Genomic DNA, 17,918 nt, shown 5'->3' with positions numbered 1-17,918 from the left:
GGATGTGCCCTGGCCACCTCCTCACAGCGAAGGTCCATCACCAAAGCTGACTATGGCGCAGCACCTCCACGCTCTACTTGGAAATAGATTAACCTGTTTTAGGGGAGTATCCAACCTGAACTTCCCCTGGTGCAACTTGAGGCCATTCCCTCTCATCCCATTGCTATTAGCTGCGATAAGAAGCCAACCCCCACCTCAGCACAGCCTCCATCCAGGCAGGTGTAGGCAGCAATAACATCACCCCTGAGTCTCCTCCAGAATGAACAATCCCAGTTCTCTCTGTAAGCCTTGTGCTTCAGACCCCTCACAGCTTTATTGCCCTTCTCTGGGCACACTCCAGGGCCTCAGTATCTTTCCTGTAGTGAGAGGCCCAGCACTGACCACAAAGCCTCACCAGAGCTGAGTACAGGGGCTCGAACACCGCCCTGCTCCCACTGCTATACCATTACACGGCTCCATTGCCGTTCTCGTCCTTCCTCTGCTCAGGGCTGCGGCTGCTCGACGCGCTCAGCGCTCTGCAGGGCGGGCCGCTCTTCCCCCTCACAGCCTGTCCCGCCTTTCCCCGCGTTGTGCCGTTGGTTGCGGCTCGGTCGGTTCCCGGCCGTGCGGTGTGTGGTGCCCGGCGATGTCCAGGAGCTCCCGGGCGGTGCTGGTTGTCACCGCGCTCCTCTCCGCCGCCACCATCGCGGCCGTGCACGTCCAGCAGCGGCGGGAGCGTGAGGTGAGTGAGGGCGGGCGGGCAGGCCCGGAGCCGTGTGGTGCCCTCTGGTCTGTTGGCTTATTATTAGCGCTGTCAGATGCAAGGTACAGCTTGGGAGTGAAGGGCTTAATGTAAACAGGTCTTCAGCTGGCCTCACAGAGGTGGTTTACTAGCTTTATTAATCAAACAGGCAGTGATGAACCCTGTCCCTTGTGCTTCCAGAGGCTGCACAGCGGTGTGCTCAGAGATCTGGAGAGACAGAGTCAGAAAAGGGAAAACATTCGCCTGCTGGAAGAGCAGATCGCTTTGACGAAGCGGCTTACGGAAGAAAGAGACAAGATGCTGGTGGAAAAGGGATCCCAGCAGCCCTAGGTGGGACCTGACTTGTTAGAGGTTTGATTCGAGGCACTTGGGACAATTGAATTCTAATTACTTTCAAGTATTTCAGTAAACAGACATCACCTGTGAAAGACTGTTTATTTCAGACACATTATATTCCTGTACCAGAAGCCATAGGGCACAGCAGAATATTTCTTCCATCACTAGTACTTGTGGAGACTTGACACAGCCAGTGTGGATGGACGTGTGAATGTAGGGAGGACAGGCTCCTTGTGCTGCTGTAGGCCATGAAGGATGGCTAATAACGTCCACATGAGCGGGCTGCTGAGCCGACACGATGATGAAGCCACGAGGACTTCGACGTCGGAGGGTCTGGAGGAGGGTGAGGTGGAAGGGGAAACCCTTCTGATTGTAGAGTCTGAGGACCAGGCCTCGGTGGATTTATCCCACGACCAGAGCGGAGACTCACTGAACAGCGATGAAGGTGATGTGTCCTGGATGGAGGAGATGTCCTACTACTGCGAGAAGTGCCAGAAGTGGATTCCAGCAAGTAAGAGGGCTGGCTTTGCTGTTTCTTGTTTTCTGATAATGTGAGTTTAGTTGAGCTTTTGCAGAAGCGTGTCCAACCTGTAGCATCTGGCACTGGGGGGTGCTTGGAGTAAGCTAGATAACTTGATTCCTTTGCTGTTGCTGCTTGACATAAGATGTATGGTGCTAGCTAAAAAACAGGCTTTACTTTTGAAATTCTGGACAGCTGGAATTTGGAATGGACACATTATTAGATCCAAAACCTAAGTGTTGCTAAGCACTGCTTTTTGTTGTTGTTTTGTTATCGATTTGCTGTTGTGTTTTTATTTCTGTGTTTAGAATCATGGAACTCTTCAGTTGACATCTGCTTTGCAGCTGCATCGGGGCTGCCCTTATTGCCATCCTAAAACTCGCCACAAGTTTAGTGTAGAAATGTTGCAAGGCATGGTGTGAGCATTGCTAATAATACAGTAGAGCCAGCACAGTACTGTTAAAATGATGCTACATTGCAGCTTTCCTTCACGTGAAAGGGCTGAAAGTTTGATCTTTTGTCTGTTGGTTTTAGGTCAACTGAGAGAACAGCTCAGCTACCTCAAAGGAGATAACTTTTTCAGATTTACTTGCTCTGATTGCTCAGAAGATGGGAAAGAACAATTTGAACGGCTGAGATTAACTTGGCAACAAGTAAGTACCTTGTTTGTGCCAGGAAAACGTGCCAGCACTTTATAGAATTGTTGTTTGTTATGTATTCATTACCTAGAAAAGGAGGATTGGATATAGATGACAAACATGAGTGAACTTCAGAAATTAATTAGTTGAGAATTGCCTGCAGATTAGAGCTTGAGTATTTGGCAAGTAAGTGGCAAGATAATCACACAAACCACATTCCTCTCCTTTTTCGCTCCTCATTCATGTTGCTCATGAATTGCATGGCTTCAGGCGAATGTGGAAAAGCAAAATGCAATGTAGCTTCTAGGCACGAACAGTTTTTTGTATATAGGAGTGAATGCAAAGCTAGCGAGGTGGCAGCACGCAAACAGAAAGCTTGCCAGTTCCCTGAATGCAAAGCTCTAACTTGGCTGCTTGCTTACTAACAGTAGTTGTTGCTGGATTCTGCAAGTCCAGTCACTTACACGCCTGCGCGATCAAAATATTCTGCATTATACGGCAGCCACTGCGTGGGTAGAGTGATGCGTGTGTTGCTCCCAGGAGGGTGCAGGTGCTGCTCCTTTGGGGTACGTTGAATTGAGGGAAGTGAGCAAACCTGTCTGAAGTATGGAATTGATTCTGCATAATTAACAGTTGGTCATCTGGGATTTACTCACAAAGAGATGTGGTTCTTTCCAAACCTTTCCAATAGTTGGTTGGACTGAATTAGGCTGTAAAGCATGTAGAAGTGCTGTAATGGATTTTTTCAATGAAGGTCAATTCTGAGAGCATCATTTGCAGGCCAGTAACGAGTGGTGTCCCCCAGGGGTCTGTCTTGGGGCTGGTGCTCTTCAACATCTTTATCAGGCAGGGTGCTTGGAACTTGGAGATCCTTGGGGTCCCTCGCAGCCCAAGCCATTCTGTGATTTGGAGACAAACGTAATTGCCGCATACCAAGAAATATTAGTAGATGACATGTGATTTCTACATAGTTTAACCTGCGTTCAGTTTGGTACGCAACGGTAACTATCTGGGAAGACTCTGATTGCTATGTTTCTGATGAATAAGGTGGTGGGATTGCTCATCACAATTCTTTTTGTCTTTGAAAAAGACTATTTAGACTTCCACGCTGCATTCAGGTCCCAGTTGCGATATGATCAGTTTTTCCCACTCTGCAGAAGTTTGTGTTTCTTCATAAACCTGCATAATTAGGCAGCTTTTATTCTCCTACGGTGGTCAAATCTTGGTGGGGGGAAAAGACAGAAGAATTTTCATTTAACGATAGAGAGATGAGGAAAGACAGCATGAAAGAGAAAGAGAGATGAGGAAAGACAGCATGAAAGAGAAAGATTGCAGAAATTGCTTAAGAGGTGTTGCAAAAATAAGATATTTATGAGGCTGCAAAGGTGTGTGTGTGCATGGCATCATAAGGCAGCTCACCAGGAGAAGCAGAAAAGGTGCACTGGTTTCCATTGCTTTCTGTTCCAGGTTGTCATGCTGGCAATGTACAATTTGTCTCTGGAAGGAACTGGCCGTCAGGGGTACTTCAGATGGAAAGAAGATATCTGTGCTTTTATTGAGAAACACTGGACTTTCTTATTAGGAAACAGGTAAAGATATGCTGTGTCCTGGTGAGATGAATGAATTAAAACTGGTGTACAGGTGGGCAGCGTGAGTCCTGGTTAGTTAGGGATGTCTCTGTTGGGTCTAAGTAGCCAGAAAATGAAGTAGTTAGTACTAAGAACCTGGATGTAGGCATGAGGGGTAATTTTGAGGCATAAATGAGCACTTTTCAATGTGTGTGTGGGAGGGGGGGGAACAAATAAAAAATGTAGCCATGTAGGTGCATGTGTTTTGGATGTATTTCTTACCTTCATTTAGATAGATAGGAATGGAAGCAATAGGGCCTATGAAGTTGTGTATTTATTGGTTTCATGGACTTCCTCCTGGCTCCAAGGATTTCTCTGTTGTGAGACCTGGTCTTTCTCCCTACCCAGATTTGCTGCTTGGCTTTGCTTTCATTGCATGCCTGTGCCTCCTTGCTCTGTACCCAACAGTGTTATTCCCCTTTGGAGACCAACGGGACCCTGACAGGAGGGCAGCTAATGTCCGTTTGTCGCTGGCTCAGGGAGCCTTGCCTCCCAGTGTCTGCAGCTGTCTCTTGAGACCTGTGTTATGGTGGGGTATTCCCTGCTCTGGTTGATTTCAGATGAAGTGACTGACTTGAGTCTGTTGGTTCCCTCCTCGCCTGGACTAGCCACTGGTGGAGCAGGGACAGCTAAACCATATATCTAACAGTTCAGGAACTGCTGAGGTGTTCATGCTTGCCAGATTTAGTCACTCCAGACTCTGAACTGGGACATTTGATGTTGATCTCTCAGATTTAAAGAGCATCGCAGGGGTGTTAGTGGCAGAATTAGCCTGTCCTCTGTCAGCTTAGTGTATTACAACTCATTGCCAAAAGAAGGAAATTAACATCTCACCATGCTCTATTTGTGTGGCGTTTATGGAACACAGGTATGCAGCACTTTGTATGTCAGAGCCCATTGATACATTGTAGGTTGTCCTTTAGAACAGTTTTCTGTTTGAGAAGAAATTCTTTAATGTTTTACCTCCTGAAGGGCTGGAATTTAGGGAGTACCTAGTCCCGCTGTGTCAGGCAGTGCCTGAAGCTCTGTGCCCTTACCATCTCTTGAGGAGTGGGGAAGCTTTGGGGTGAAGGCACTGCTGGTGAGTAGGGACCTAATACCTGTTTTCACATGTCCTGCTGTAGGAAAAAGACCTCAACATGGTGGAGCACAGTTGCTGGCTGTCTCTCTGTGGGGAGCCCCTTGTATTTCCGCTCAGGAGCCCAGGAGTTCGGAGAACCAGGGTGGTGGAAACTGGTTCATAATAAACCCCCAACAATGAAACCTGAAGGAGAAAAGCTGTCTGCATCTGCGCTAAAGGCAAAAGGTAACTGTTTCCCAGGTGGGGTATAGGTTTCTAGCTGGGCCGGAGCTGGAAAACATGACAGAAGTTTGCTTAAAAGAAAAGTCTTTTATATTGTGTTTCCTTTTTGCATCATACTGATTTAAAGGCTTTTGAGATCTGTACAGGCTTTTTTTGGTGGTGTTTCTTTTTTCTTTGCAAGTGAAATCTGTGGTTCTTCCGTTCTTCTTTACCCTAGGGAGTGTTTTATTTTGTTTTTGTTTTGTCCACACTGAATGCAAATTCCCTTTAGCGTAGAGAAGCAAGAACAGGGTTTAAGTGAGGTTTTAATGGTGCATAGACTTTGCTACATGCCTTGAAGTAAATTTCTTGTATATATTGAAAATAATATAAAACATACTTCTTAAATTTCAAGGCAGTGTGTTCTTATCACCACATAGTACGTATGCAGTGATTGCAGGAGCTAAGCGTATGATAGAATAAGCAAGCTACTTCTTTAGCAGCTTCAAAGCCACCCCTGGATCCCATCATTACTGTAGAAGGTCTCAGGAAACGGGTAAGCCGCAATCCAGTGGAATCGGCTATGGAGCTGAAGGAGAAGAGGTCTCGCACTCAGGAAGCCAAGGATATTCGGAGAGCCCAGAAGGAGGCAGCTGGCTTCCTGGACCGTAGTACTTCCTCCACTCCTGTTAAATTCTCCAGTCGAGGCCGTCGTCCTGATATTGTCCTTGAAAAAGGAGAGGTGATTGACTTTTCTTCTTTGAGCTCTTCAGATCGCACTCCTCTGACCAGCCCTTCTCCTTCCCCATCTCTGGACTTCTCTGCTCCCGGCACGCCAGCCTCCCATTCGGCCACTCCTAGCCTCCTCTCAGAAGCAGATCTCATCCCTGATGTCATGCCACCGCAGGCCCTGTTTCATGGTAAGAGTTGCTATATTTTTAATAATACGCTGCACATAGTTGTCAAGGAGACATTAAAAAAAGGAACTCTCAAAGAACGGCAGGAGTTTTTCAAGTTAAGATGGTTGCGGAGTAGTGATGCATAGTGAATGCTGGCAGTTCCTTGGGAACCAGACCTCATTCTAATCTAGAAGATAGAGAGTAAATCACTTATTATTGGAAGGATGGTAGTCATAGAATCAAGGAGTCACCAAGTTGCAAGAGACCTCCAAGGTTATCTAGTCCAACCATCCACTTAACTACCAATATTTCCCCATTAAATCATGTCCATTAGCATAACACTGAAACAATTCTTGAATGCCTCCAAGGACTGTGACCCCACCACCTCCCTGGGCAGCCTGTTCTAGTGCTTGACCTCTCCTTTGGAGAAGAAATTTTTCCTTATATCCAACGTCAGCCTCCCCTGGTGCAACTTCAAGTGATTCCCTCGTGCCTCCTTGAATTGTGTTCTGCAGAGCAGCAAACACTGTTCTTCTGACTTGTAGTTGTTACTTCACTTAAAACAAAGCTTCTCCAGGGTATGCTACCTAAAGGTAGAGCTCATCAGCTTGACTATTGGATCCCCAGCATTTAGGAATTCTCAGCAATTTAATATTTGAACTTTACAGCTCAGTGTGTGATGTTTTTGGATGCCAGATTGCAGGATACCTTAGAAGGATCGATTCTTTGCCCCGAAATCGGGCTCCTTAATGTATCCTCTACCTCAAATCTGGAGGCCTAGAAGTATATAGAAAATTGAGTCTGTTGGGTAACGCACAGTATATTTCCTTAGCAGAAATATTCTGCAAGAGCCCCCTTTGCAATGGGATTTGTATGCTTACATTTTTTTCCCCTTGGATTTTTTTGGTGTTTTGAGCAGATGATGAGGAAATGGAAGGAGATGGAGTCATAGACCCAGGAATAGAGTATGTGCCCCCCCCGAGTGGGACTGCCGGTGCTGGGACCATGATAGCAAGTAGAAAGAAGGTGAAGACAGCTGAGCAGATCAAGCAAGAAGTGGAGAGTGAAGAAGAGAAAACAGAAAGGATGGAAGGTGACATTGAAGATCCTGAAGAGTCAAACGCATCTCTGCAGTTGAGGGGACGAGACAAGAGGAAACCGCAGCTGGAGAAGGACACCAAACCCAGAGCTCCCAAGCATACCTCTGTTAGTATCTATGAGGAGAAGCTGCTGCTGAAGAGACTGGAAGCCTGTCCCAATGCCTTGAACATGACCCCAGAGGCCCGGAGACTGAGGCGCAAGCTGATAGTCAGGCAAGCCAAGCGGGAAAGGGGGCTGCCGCTTTTTGACTTGGACCAGGTCGTGAATGCTGCACTGCTCTTGGTGGATGGGATTTATGGAGCCAAAGAAGGTGTTTCCAGGTCCCCAGTAGGGCAAGCGACTTACAGAACTACTAGTCAGGACTTCAGGATCTTGGACAGATACCAAGTGAGTGCCATTAAATCTAAGTGATTCTTTGACTCTGGTTGTTTTAGAGTTTTTGCTGCATCACCTTTAGTGTATCTGGCCCGGGAAATTGAAGGGATTATGTGAACAAGGCTTACTATGACTTGGAGCTGTGTACTCACTGGTTATTTCACAAGGTCCATTTTTTGTTCTCAGGAAATGCTCAGTCAGCACAGCTGTCTGTCAGTATAAGTACCACAGATTTCTATGTATTTGTACTCCAGCCCTGCCCCAAAAACTGTGGTGCTACTCAACTATTCTTTCATGCCATGTAGGAAAGAGGTTACGTGGAGTGCTTTGCTGAGCAGTAAGTGTAGCTTATAGTTACAGCTGCTGAATGTGTGAGTGTGTTGCAGTCCTCTGAGGTGGGACAGTCATCCTGAGGTCCAGATCATCCTGTCATAATGAAAGGCCCTTTTTCTTTCTGTTATTATGATTCCATTGTGTTAAGTTATTGACTAGTTTTCCTGAAGTATTATGGATTTTTTTTTTTGTACGTGCAGACAGTGCTGCCTGCCATGAAGGGATATCGACAGCAGACAACAAAGTTTCTGTATCGACTGGTAGGCTCAGAAGACCTGCTGTCAGACTACAGCATCGTCAGTCCTTACACATCCCGCGTCCTGAAACCATACATCAGGTACAGCTGGTCAGAGGTGGAATTTGCTCTTCACTGCGGAAACAGCAGCCCACCTTTCATGGCCTCTGAGCAAGGGGTGTTGTTGTGGGAGATGGTGCTTTTCATCTGGGCAGCCATCCTCCCCTGTTCCTGCTCTACAACTCGGTGTCCTATGGTAACTCTGGAAAGACACTGCTTAGCTGAATAGTTAAACTGGCATTCAAAAGGGGAATCTCCAAGGGAAGGGGGGCAGGACAGAGGAGGAATCACAGTGGTCCTTTGATACAAGCTGTGCCTGCTCTTGGGTCAGACCCATCATATCCTTGGTGCGCCCATAAAGACAGGCTGTCTTGATGTGCTGTGGATCCAAGTGTTCTGACCTCTAACACAGCAGTGTTTTTGCTGAGCAATATGCTGTGTTCCCACATGAATGGAAGGCTGTTCTTTTGTTCCAAGTTGAGCATGTCAGAAAAAATATTTGATGGGCTGCAGTGGCATTGTTCTTCACTTGCCTTCTGTGTTTGCTTTTCATGTTAATTGGCAGGCGTGATTATGAGACAAAGCCCCCCAAACTCAGGCTGCTGGCAGAAATATGGGCGTATCCACACAGGAATGATCTCAACTGGAAGGCTGAGCCAGAAGCGCCCATTGATTACTGCTACGTTCGCCCTAATCACATCCCTACAATAAACTCCATGTGCCACGAATTCTTTTGGCCTGGTAAGATGCCTTCGATGCTTGGTTTTCTAAGAAGGAAGTGGTTTTGTTCAGGGAAAAAAAAAAGCATTCTGGGGCCAAACTTTTCTTCATTTGATGTCTGGCTCAGTTCTTAGAAAACCATTATCTGATGTCATAGGAATGTGGTTGAGATGGAGACATGGGTTTGGTGTCTTTGTCTTTTGAGATCACTTAGACCTGGGCAATTAGGCGCTAATTAGCATAGCACTTAAAGAAATAGGTCACTTTGAGTAACACCGTTGATGCCAGTAGAAATAGTTACTAAAATTAAGGAACCAGTTGAACCTTTTTCTGAATCCACATGGAGGTTTGGGAGTGGGCTGAGTGGAAACAATTTTATACCATAGGTCTAATGCTCATTGGAGTGAAATCTAGGAATCACGCTAACTACTGCAGGCTTCAGTGTGGTGTTCTTTATTTCTTCAAGGCTTGGTATTTGCGATGTATGAGAGAGTTTGAATATTGATTTATTTTTTTTTTAATGTATCATCTCTTAAATTGTAAGATCCCTGGGGCAGTCAATGCCCTTTATAGGGTGGGATTGCGGGCAACAGTTAGACTGTGGCCTCTGACTCTTATGAAATAACAGAAATGAAGCTTCTGATTAGGAGTCAACACTGCAGGCTAATTTAGAAAAGCCCAGTGTAAGCAGTCCACGCCTTTATTCCAAATAACTGTTTGCTTTACATTTTGATTTGCAGATAGTGATTCAGCGTTGCCTGTAGTTCAGCTGTGCTCATAAGCTGCAGTCAGGATCAGAGCTCTTTGTGCTACTCATTGTCCACATTGTACGGTCCAGGGGAAGATGGCTTGTAAAAGGCAAGATATGCCAAGTTGTTTGGGAGCTCATAAAATACTGCAGTCCGGACAGAGACAGAACCCCTTAGTCATGGTCAATCCTCTTGACAATGCATTTGAAGTTCTGGCCAAGTTGTGTTGCGCATTCATCAAGCTTTTCAGGACTCACCTTGTTTTGTTTAACATAAGGAACATGGGTGTGTTCCGCCCTACTAGGGGCTGTGCATCATTAAATCAGAAAGCTGACACTCCCATCAGTCTCCAAACAGCAATCAAAATCATTTCCATGGTGTTCATTTTCTGAGGTTGGGGTTATAAGATTATTGCACCTTGATCTATTTTAGTAGATTAATGAGGTTCCTGTGTGGGCACCAGAGGTTTAGGTTTACGCTGGGCTGGTGTAGGCTGGTGAATTGGGGGTGGGATGCACAGCTGAGAGGGTTCCATAGCAGTAGTGTTCAGAGAAATAGAATCATTTAGGTTGGGTAAGACTTTACAAGATTACACAAGTCTGACTGTCAACCTGACCTATCAAATGTACTGTCATTAAACTTCATTTAGTGCACTTACGTGCACTCTGTGTGTTGTAGTAGTTACACTGTCTCGCTGGCTGAGTTTTTAGGTCCATAGGCACTTCACCAGGCGGGGTGAGTCCAGAGCTTAGTTCTTACACATCTCCAAATCCTTCCTGTCAAAGCTTTTCTTCAAGACAGAATAAAGCTAGTGGGTAACTACCCCAAATGAGCTGAAGTGAAGCAAGATACCTCCTTCTTGTCCCACATGGTATCTCGTGCCTTCATGCCTTAATGGGAAGCATCTTCTGAGCAGACAAGTGGTAAACTGTACTGAGCTAAGCGTCTTCCTACGGGAGTAACTGCACGCTGAGGGGACGACACTGCTTCATCACCGCCAGAGCAGCTCAGGGCAGTGTAGTGTTCCTGTACAGACATGCTCTGAGGCACTTCACAGTCAATTGCAGCCTTGAGATAATAAACGCTGCTCCCTATTGCCAATCAGTTCCTCCCACGTCTTACTCCACCCATTTTACTCTCGAGCAAGAAAATAATTCACCCACTTTTATAAGCCTAATGGTGTCTGAAGTCTCACATCTCATTATGTGTGATAAACATTACTGGAAAACATGCTCTACTGTTTTGTTACCCTGTGTTCCAGCTATTTCTGAGATTGCCAATGTGAGGCTGAAATAGACTGTGATTCTGCACCTCATGCAGGGCCTGTCTATGCAGACAAATTACCAAGCAGCCTTCTGTGCTGTGAGCTGAACGCTTGGCCCTAACATGCTGTGTAGATGCTCTTAGGCTGCACCAGCAATGTGGTTAGGTAAGGTTAGACGCTTCACTCACTGACTTCAGGTGTTTCTGTCCAGCCTCTGACTCAGAAGCACCGCTACCAGAGAGTCTGTTTCAGACACCAGGCTGGATAATTTGCGTGCTAAAAGGAAATGTTTTCATTGTGTTGAAAGCTGTGGTCAGCTTCACAGGGTAGCTCCACAAACAGCTGAGTACAGACAGTGGAGGAGCAAACAGCAGTAGGAGGTGAAGGCCGGGTGGAGAAGAAATGGGAACTGTAGGTGGATAATGCTGCCAAACATGAAACCCAGTTTCAGGTGTGCTGTGTCTGGAGAGAGTTTGTGGGAGGAAGAGGATGGAGTAGCTGATGCACTTTATATTGTTCCCCTTTGCTTGCAGACAGGTTGTTTGGCATTTGCAGGTTGCAGTAATAACGGTATATGCCTGCCTGGTGCTGACAGGAGGGTGAAGAAGTAAGCCCTTATCCTTCAACGTTACTGTGGACCCAAGAGCTGTAGGCAAAGGGGGTCCCAGATTTACCAGAACCTGATCCAGAAAATATTTGCATATGCAAGTACCTTAATCCATGTGTGCATTTAGAACGGGATTCAACAGGCTGCTGATATGGCTCAGAATACAAACTAAGGAAGGACTGAGTGCTGAGTTAGTTATTCCATTTTAAGTATTTTTTTTTAAACCATTCCTTTTTTGATTTTGAGTTTTATCTTCTGCTTATTTGGTTTTAGTTTCTTTCTCCAGGACAGATAAGCAGGTTTTCCCCCTTTGTGCATGCTAACTCTGCTGTATCTATTGTCAGCAGTGCAAAAGTCTCATCTTGTTTAAGTGTTTGGTTGAAACATCTGTCAATCACAGCGCTTGGAAATGGATAAGAGAAAGAAATCAAGTAACAGGGCTTTAAAATGTGCATTTCCATGTAAGTGTAACAATGTAGCCCTGCTTTCCATTTGGTTTGTGGTGCTTTCAACTGTTGTTTGTTCCTTTTCTCATAGGAATTGATTTGTCAGAATGCCTGCAGTATCCCGACTTCAGTGTTGTTGTCCTTTACAAAAAAGTTATTATTGCCTTTGGCTTTATGGTGCCAGACGTGAAATACAACGAAGCTTACATCTCTTTTCTGTTTGTTCACCCTGAATGGAGGAGAGCTGGAATCGCAACCTTCATGATTTATCATCTTATCCAGGTAATAAAAAAGTAATAATCCCACATCTTTGCTAAATCACCAGCTCTCCTTTCTTCCTGCTGTGTGTGTGTGAGCACGATCATGAGCAGGTAGTGTTGTGTTCCTCCTTTCTGCCTCTTTTCCCTTGCACTTTCTGTGCTCACATAGCTGCACAGATTTGCCAGTGTGTGGGAACGTTTATGGGGGGAAATTGCTTGAAAAGCAGGAACAGAAATGTGATTAGAAGAGTAACTGTGTTGCTCGAGTCCTCAGAATTAGTGAGGTGATGGGGTCTTTCTCTTGGGATTCACTTTGCATTTTCCAGTGGTCAGTAGTTCACATAACAGTAATCCTGTAAATTCGGGAACTGAAGGGGAAAAAATAACAGTGCTAATAGTGCAGTTGGAACATATGGTAGTTTTTCTTATCTACACCTGGAAGCTTATTCCATGGCCAGTGCAGTTGTGTTAAATCACTTAACTGATCCCAATCATTCTCCTTCACTTGTAATATGCTGGATAAAATCCAGCAGAGTTGAAGATAAAGAATAAGTGTTTGCAACCTCATTCATATTTGTTCAGACCGACTCGTACCAGGCTTTGCTGGACAAGGACACTTGGGAAAATTAATCTGTGCTAACTAAAGGAGTTGTGGTAAAGTAGTTAAACTTCATTATACCACTTTTTATAAGGTGTCCTTAATTCCATTTACTTTCTTGAATTGAATTACGTGGAAGCCAGAGTAATTTTGAGTAAGGGTACAGACAGGTGTCCTTATCAGAGCTCAGTTGTACCTCCTCAGGACCCAGTTTTAGCACTCCCTGAGCTCTTTTGGCTGAGCTGCTGATGTAAAACGTTCCTTGTTTTAGCTGAGATTAGTTGCACTAGCAAAAAACTCACCAATGAAACTGCTTTTACTAATATTTATTTGCTTAAGAGAGAGTTCTAGCAGATCTGTGGAAGCAGTGATTTGTACCTTAGAAAAGCGGTTTCTGCTGAGAGTAGCTGTTGGCCTCCTGTAGGTAATTGTACCAACAGAGCTTTCTGCAGTGCCCAGCTCTCACCGGTTGTTAGCCTGCTCCCTTAAATCCTGGTGAGAGCTTTTCACTTTGGCTGATACGCTGTGTAGAGTTCCTTGAGTGCTGTTACCACTTGAAGTTACTGTATGTTCAGCGTACACAGAATGCTGTGAAAGCACTAAAGGAAAGCAGGAAATGCTGTGATATTATTAGTTGATCAGGGAGAAAGGTGCCCGTGTAATCTTGGATCTTTATGGTAACCTCAGCAATGCCAATTGCTGTCAGAACTGAATTCTCTCGCCTTCTCAGGAGGCGAGTGCCGTGCCCTGCAGGATGGGAGATGAGCTGGGTGGAATGTAGAGGAATTCCAGTGTGACAGCCCAGAGGTGCACTGGTGTTAGGACGTGGTCCCAGAGAGTTCAGCCCTGTTTGCTGATGGGGAGGAGCACAGCGTTTGATCCTTTGTGATGTTTTGTCTTGTCTTCAGGCTGTTGTCGTCAAGTATTTGAGATTAGTGCAGTACACCGAGATTATTTTTAATCAACAATTACTTCGAAATTGACAATGGAAAGCTTACAAATTAGAATCCAAAGCTTTGATTTCTTTGTCAGAGAGTCCGTGTTTCCCAGAATAAAAGGCTTTGAGGAAGAGCAGTATTGCCTTCATGTTATGTGTGGTAACGTCTGTGTTGAGGCCTGTGATTTTTCTCACGTTTTCCCTGTGACTCAAATACCAAAGCTGATGAATCTCTTCACCTCCACATTCCCCCAGAGGCTTTTCTCATTCTCTTCCTGTGATACTTATTTGTTTCTTTTCTCCTCCCTTGGCAGACCTGCATGGGCAAAGATGTAACCCTTCACGTCTCTGCAAGCAACCCCGCGATGCTGCTTTACCAAAAATTCGGGTTTAAGACTGAAGAATACATTTTGGATTTTTATGACAAATATTATCCCCTGGACAGCAAGGAGTGCAAGCATGCATTCTTTCTCAGACTACGGCGCTGATCTGTCAGAGGGGATCTGTGAAAAGCCCAGCCTGTTGAGCAAGGTATTACCGTGACTTTCAGCAGAGGATGCTGGCTGTCACATGAGAGCTGGAACGCACATTTGCCTTTTTCGGTAGGTCTTCTAATATCAACAGCGCTATGTTTTGTGCTGCAAGTGCAATCCAAGAGGATTGATTCATACTCTCCAAGGGAGAGGCCCAGAAATGCCAACAGAAACATGCTGAAGCCACTGGAAGACTGAGATTCTTATGGAGTTTTCCTGATACTTTGGAGATTGCCACTGGAGGAAAAAACCAACCACACAAAAAAAGCCACCCAAAATTTGTCATTTCAGAGGAGTTCCATGGATTTCAAATTTTGAAACCTATCTCACGTTACAGGGGTTTTGTTAATGTTTTGTTTATGGAAAATGAACATCTAAACTTAAATCATCCACAGTGTTTCTGCGATTTGATTGCTTTGTTAGGAACCACGTCTTGAATCCACGGAGGGGAATGCAATGTCAGGTTCTGACTTCAGGCTCTGCACAGGACAGAATAGCAATACTGAAGCTGTGTTTTAGGAATAATGAAGTGTTTGTGAACTCGTGTGATCCCAAGTTAAAAGGCCCAGGGATGTCTTTGTTCTGCTCCTTCCCTGTGGCCTTCACCCTTGTTGACTCTGTGCTCATTGTGAAGTTCTTGTAGCACGCAGTGTTTTGAGTTCAGGAACAAGATGTCAGGTGGGTTTGTAGCTAGGTGAGGTAGGATACAACAGCTGCCAAATGAGCTCTTTGAGATCTTACTGCCTATCTGCCAGTTGTTGATACTGCAGATCAGCCCTTTGGGCTCACCTCTAACCACATAGCAAGCTTCACAAGCTCCAGACAGCATCTGTCTCCACCTGCTGTGGACACTCTGACCAGAAGAAACCAGGAGCAAAAGTCAGTGGTTAAGTTTGAAATGCAGGCTCTGGTTTGTAGAAGCAACCTGCTTGCAGCTTGGAGAGCAGAGGTGAGCTGGTTCCAGTTCACTGAAGCATTTAGATTCTGTTTTCAGGGCTCGAAGTAAAGAGGAGAGCAAAGAATAAAAAATAATAGCCAAGAACTTAAGAAAAAAGACGCAAACAATGCAGCAGTTACTCCTATAGCAGGGTGCAGCCCTTCTATACAGTTTAGCAGCTTCTCTCTCTTAATTTTTGTTATTTATTTCTTTGTTTTCTGCAGAAGAACAGGAAGTTGCCACTTTGCTTTCTGACTTTAGGCTGCTCAGTGTGTTTAAAGGATGAATCATATCCACTGCCTTGTTCCTTTCGCATCAAGGTCAGAGAGCTACACAACAAATATAATGTATTTGTTTTAAATCTGCTGTGTGTGCCTCTTAGGTACTTGGCTGTAGTATTGCCTTAATGACCGCTTCACATTGGTAACAGCAGGAAGGTGGACGTGTATTACGCTTTTGTGTAGCTGACGTACATCTTCATCCAATCAAAACCAGTGTTAGTGGGAGGAAATAAGAACCCGTCCAAGAACTGTGACCTAACATCCATGACATTTCAACCTGCTTTATGACTGTGAGACTTTTCCACGTTACCGGTGTTAGGAATTAGCTGTACTTGGAAAGGAAAAACACGTCTCTATGAATGGAATTAAAGCCCTTCCCTTGACAGAGCCTACCTGTAGTTACCTATGTGCTGAGCTGACTTTCTGAGGTGAAATCCCACAGGAGCACTGGCAGGGCTCTCCTGGGGACTTACTCCCAGGAGGGGAGTAAACTCTTCGAAAGGGCTGACAATAGCAGGCCTAGGGGAAATGGTTTTAAGTTAAAAGAGGGAAGATTTAGGTTGGATGTTAGGGGGAAGTTTTTTACTAGGAGAGTGGTTAGGTCCTGGAACAGGCTGCCCAGGGAGGCTGTGGATGCCCTGTCCTTGGAGGTGTTCAAGGCCAGGTTGGACGGGGCCCTGGGCAACCTGATCTAGTAAAGGTGTATGTTTGGTGGCCCTGCCAGGCAGGGGGGTTGGAACTACATGATCCTTGAGGTCCCTTCCAACCCGGGTCATTCTGTGATTCTGTGTGCAACTACTTCTACTGGGCATCCACTTGGAGGCCACATACCAGAGCAGGCATAAAAGATCATCTGTAGAAGAGGAGTAGTTCTGCACCACATTCTCAAAGATGGCTATGAAGAGTCTGAGGACCTTGTGGAGTGGGCTCAGTGAAGGTTACAAGGGCTGGAGATCACCAGGGCCAAGATGGCTGCCGCCCCGGGTCGGACTGCATCTCCCGGCAGCCCCCGCCCCGCCCCGTTTCCCGCCCTGCCCTTCCCGCCCAACCGCCGCCGTTTGAACAATGGCGGGCTGTGGGCTGCCCGAGGGATGGCTGGTCTACCTCGTCTCCACACGCGCCGCCACCTTCCGCAACTGGCCGTTCACCGAGGGCTGCGCCTGCACGCCCGAGCGGGTGAGCCTTCCCGGGGGTACATAGGGGGGTTGGCGGGGTCCGGCCGGCGCTGACGGCCCTTAGGTGTGCCCACAGATGGCGGCGGCGGGCTTCGTGCACTGCCCCAGCGAGAACCACCCCGACGTGGTGCAGTGCTTCTTCTGCCTCAAGGAGCTGGAGGGCTGGGAGCCCGACGACGACCCGCTGTGAGTGCCGGGGTACGGCCGGGACGGGGCAGGGAGCGGGAGGCGGCTGGAGCTGTACGAAGAGTTGGGCGTTGTTTTGTAGGGAGGAACACAAAAAGCACTCGGCCGGCTGCGCTTTTGCCTCCCTTCAGAAAGATCCCACTGACCTGACGGTGCAGGAGCTCTTGAAGCTGGATAAAAAGCGGATCAAAAACGTCATTGTACGTACTACTCGGTAGTGTGGTGTTTCGCCTTATGGGGCCCTGACACCGACTGGTGCTCCGTGCAGTGGCAGGCAGTAAGGTTGTGTTTTTCATTTGCAGAAAAAAGCCATTTCTCAGAAGGAGACTGATATCGAAGATGTAGCCAAGGGTGTGCGGCATGCCATAGAGAACATGGGCTCTTAAGCTCCTCTGGTCTCTTCCAGACCGATATGCTGTAACACTGCCACACCGTCTGAATAACTGTTTCTTGGGACCACTTCTGCAACGGCCACGCCTGTGGGAAGCAAAACTGAACTCTTCTTTATTCACCCGAGTCTGTCTGAGAAGTACGTGGACTTTGGTGCATTGCATAGGTTGGCAGCAGGGGTTCTGCTTCCCATTACTTTGTTTTTATTTGTTATTTTTTCAGTTCTGTTTTATAAACTCAGTTCTTCCCATTTTGGAAGTGCTGGTAGCTCTGCTGCAGAAACCTGTGAGAGCCAGCAGGCGTTTCTACTTTTGTACTGAATCCTACCAGTCCTTAGGGATACTTTTAGAAATAAAAAGGATTAAAACTCTGGGGACGTAAGATTGTGGTGCTTAATAATGTCTAGTAATACCAAACTGTGGTGTACTCAGTATCCTTACAAGCTTTTGTTAGAGTTGGCTGTTGTCTCATGTAGAAACATTTGTAAATAAAAGTGGAAGGCAATCCAGCAGGCTGAATGCAGTTCTTAGCTCAAAGCAGAAAAATAACAGCATGAAAGCCCAGCTTGCAGAGCTATTGCTCAAGTGTCACAATGTGTTTGGGAGCGTTCACCGGGTCACCTTGAAATATCGTGCCTTGTAAGATAAGGTTGGTTATTCTCCTTGTACAAGTTAGGGAAGGAAAAG

General features: G+C 46.1%; 3 protein-coding genes across 5 annotated transcripts; all 3 read left to right on the top strand.

Annotated features, from left to right (window-relative positions):
* The first annotated feature begins 593 nt into the window (after positions 1-593).
* On the top strand, positions 594-1,459 carry LOC107310984 (protein PET117 homolog, mitochondrial). Its single transcript, XM_032443602.1, has 2 exons — positions 594-721; positions 923-1,459. The coding sequence occupies exons 1-2, from the start codon at positions 626-628 to the stop codon at positions 1,070-1,072; spliced, it is 246 nt and encodes an 81-aa protein (XP_032299493.1). The 5' UTR covers positions 594-625; the 3' UTR covers positions 1,073-1,459.
* KAT14 (lysine acetyltransferase 14) lies at positions 1,047-15,561 on the top strand. 3 transcript variants are annotated; one of them, XM_015857130.1, is made up of 10 exons: positions 1,047-1,589; positions 2,133-2,251; positions 3,704-3,825; positions 4,989-5,170; positions 5,647-6,066; positions 6,965-7,533; positions 8,055-8,191; positions 8,715-8,890; positions 12,027-12,217; positions 14,045-15,561. In XM_015857130.1, exons 1-10 carry the CDS (start codon positions 1,334-1,336, stop codon positions 14,216-14,218), a joined length of 2,346 nt encoding a protein of 781 aa, XP_015712616.1. In that variant the 5' UTR covers positions 1,047-1,333; the 3' UTR covers positions 14,219-15,561. The 3 variants fall into 3 exon arrangements, with proteins under 3 accessions (XP_015712616.1, XP_015712618.1, XP_015712617.1); XM_015857132.2 differs by having other exon boundaries at positions 1,303-1,589; positions 5,920-6,066; XM_015857131.2 differs by having other exon boundaries at positions 1,303-1,589; positions 5,650-6,066.
* A 937-nt stretch (positions 15,562-16,498) lies between these two features.
* Positions 16,499-17,736, top strand: BIRC5 (baculoviral IAP repeat containing 5). Its single transcript, XM_015857022.2, has 4 exons — positions 16,499-16,657; positions 16,733-16,842; positions 16,925-17,042; positions 17,145-17,736. Exons 1-4 carry the CDS (start codon positions 16,547-16,549, stop codon positions 17,226-17,228), a joined length of 423 nt encoding a protein of 140 aa, XP_015712508.1. The 5' UTR covers positions 16,499-16,546; the 3' UTR covers positions 17,229-17,736.
* Positions 17,737-17,918: the final 182 nt, after the last annotated feature.

Source organism: Coturnix japonica, chromosome 3, assembly GCF_001577835.2.
Source record: "Coturnix japonica isolate 7356 chromosome 3, Coturnix japonica 2.1, whole genome shotgun sequence".
NCBI classification, from domain to species: Eukaryota; Metazoa; Chordata; class Aves; order Galliformes; family Phasianidae; genus Coturnix; species Coturnix japonica.
The sequence above is the reverse complement of the archived record's forward strand: the minus strand, read 5'-3'. Positions and strand labels throughout refer to the sequence as shown.

Bases quoted from the DNA above. Each gene is read 5' to 3' on its own strand.
- BIRC5 (XM_015857022.2), top strand. From the start codon at position 16,547: ATGGCGGGCTGTGGGCTGCCCGAGGGATGGCTGGTCTACCTCGTCTCC. The intron at 16,843-16,924 runs GTGAGTGCCGGG...GTTGTTTTGTAG, and splicing joins GAGCCCGACGACGACCCGCT to GGAGGAACACAAAAAGCACT. The intron at 17,043-17,144 runs GTACGTACTACT...TTTCATTTGCAG, and splicing joins AGCGGATCAAAAACGTCATT to AAAAAAGCCATTTCTCAGAA.
- KAT14 (XM_015857130.1), top strand. From the start codon at position 1,334: ATGGCTAATAACGTCCACATGAGCGGGCTGCTGAGCCGACACGATGAT. The intron at 1,590-2,132 runs GTAAGAGGGCTG...TGTTGGTTTTAG, and splicing joins CCAGAAGTGGATTCCAGCAA to GTCAACTGAGAGAACAGCTC. The intron at 3,826-4,988 runs GTAAAGATATGC...GTCCTGCTGTAG, and splicing joins ACTTTCTTATTAGGAAACAG to GAAAAAGACCTCAACATGGT.
- LOC107310984 (XM_032443602.1), top strand. From the start codon at position 626: ATGTCCAGGAGCTCCCGGGCGGTGCTGGTTGTCACCGCGCTCCTCTCC. The intron at 722-922 runs GTGAGTGAGGGC...TTGTGCTTCCAG, and splicing joins AGCAGCGGCGGGAGCGTGAG to AGGCTGCACAGCGGTGTGCT.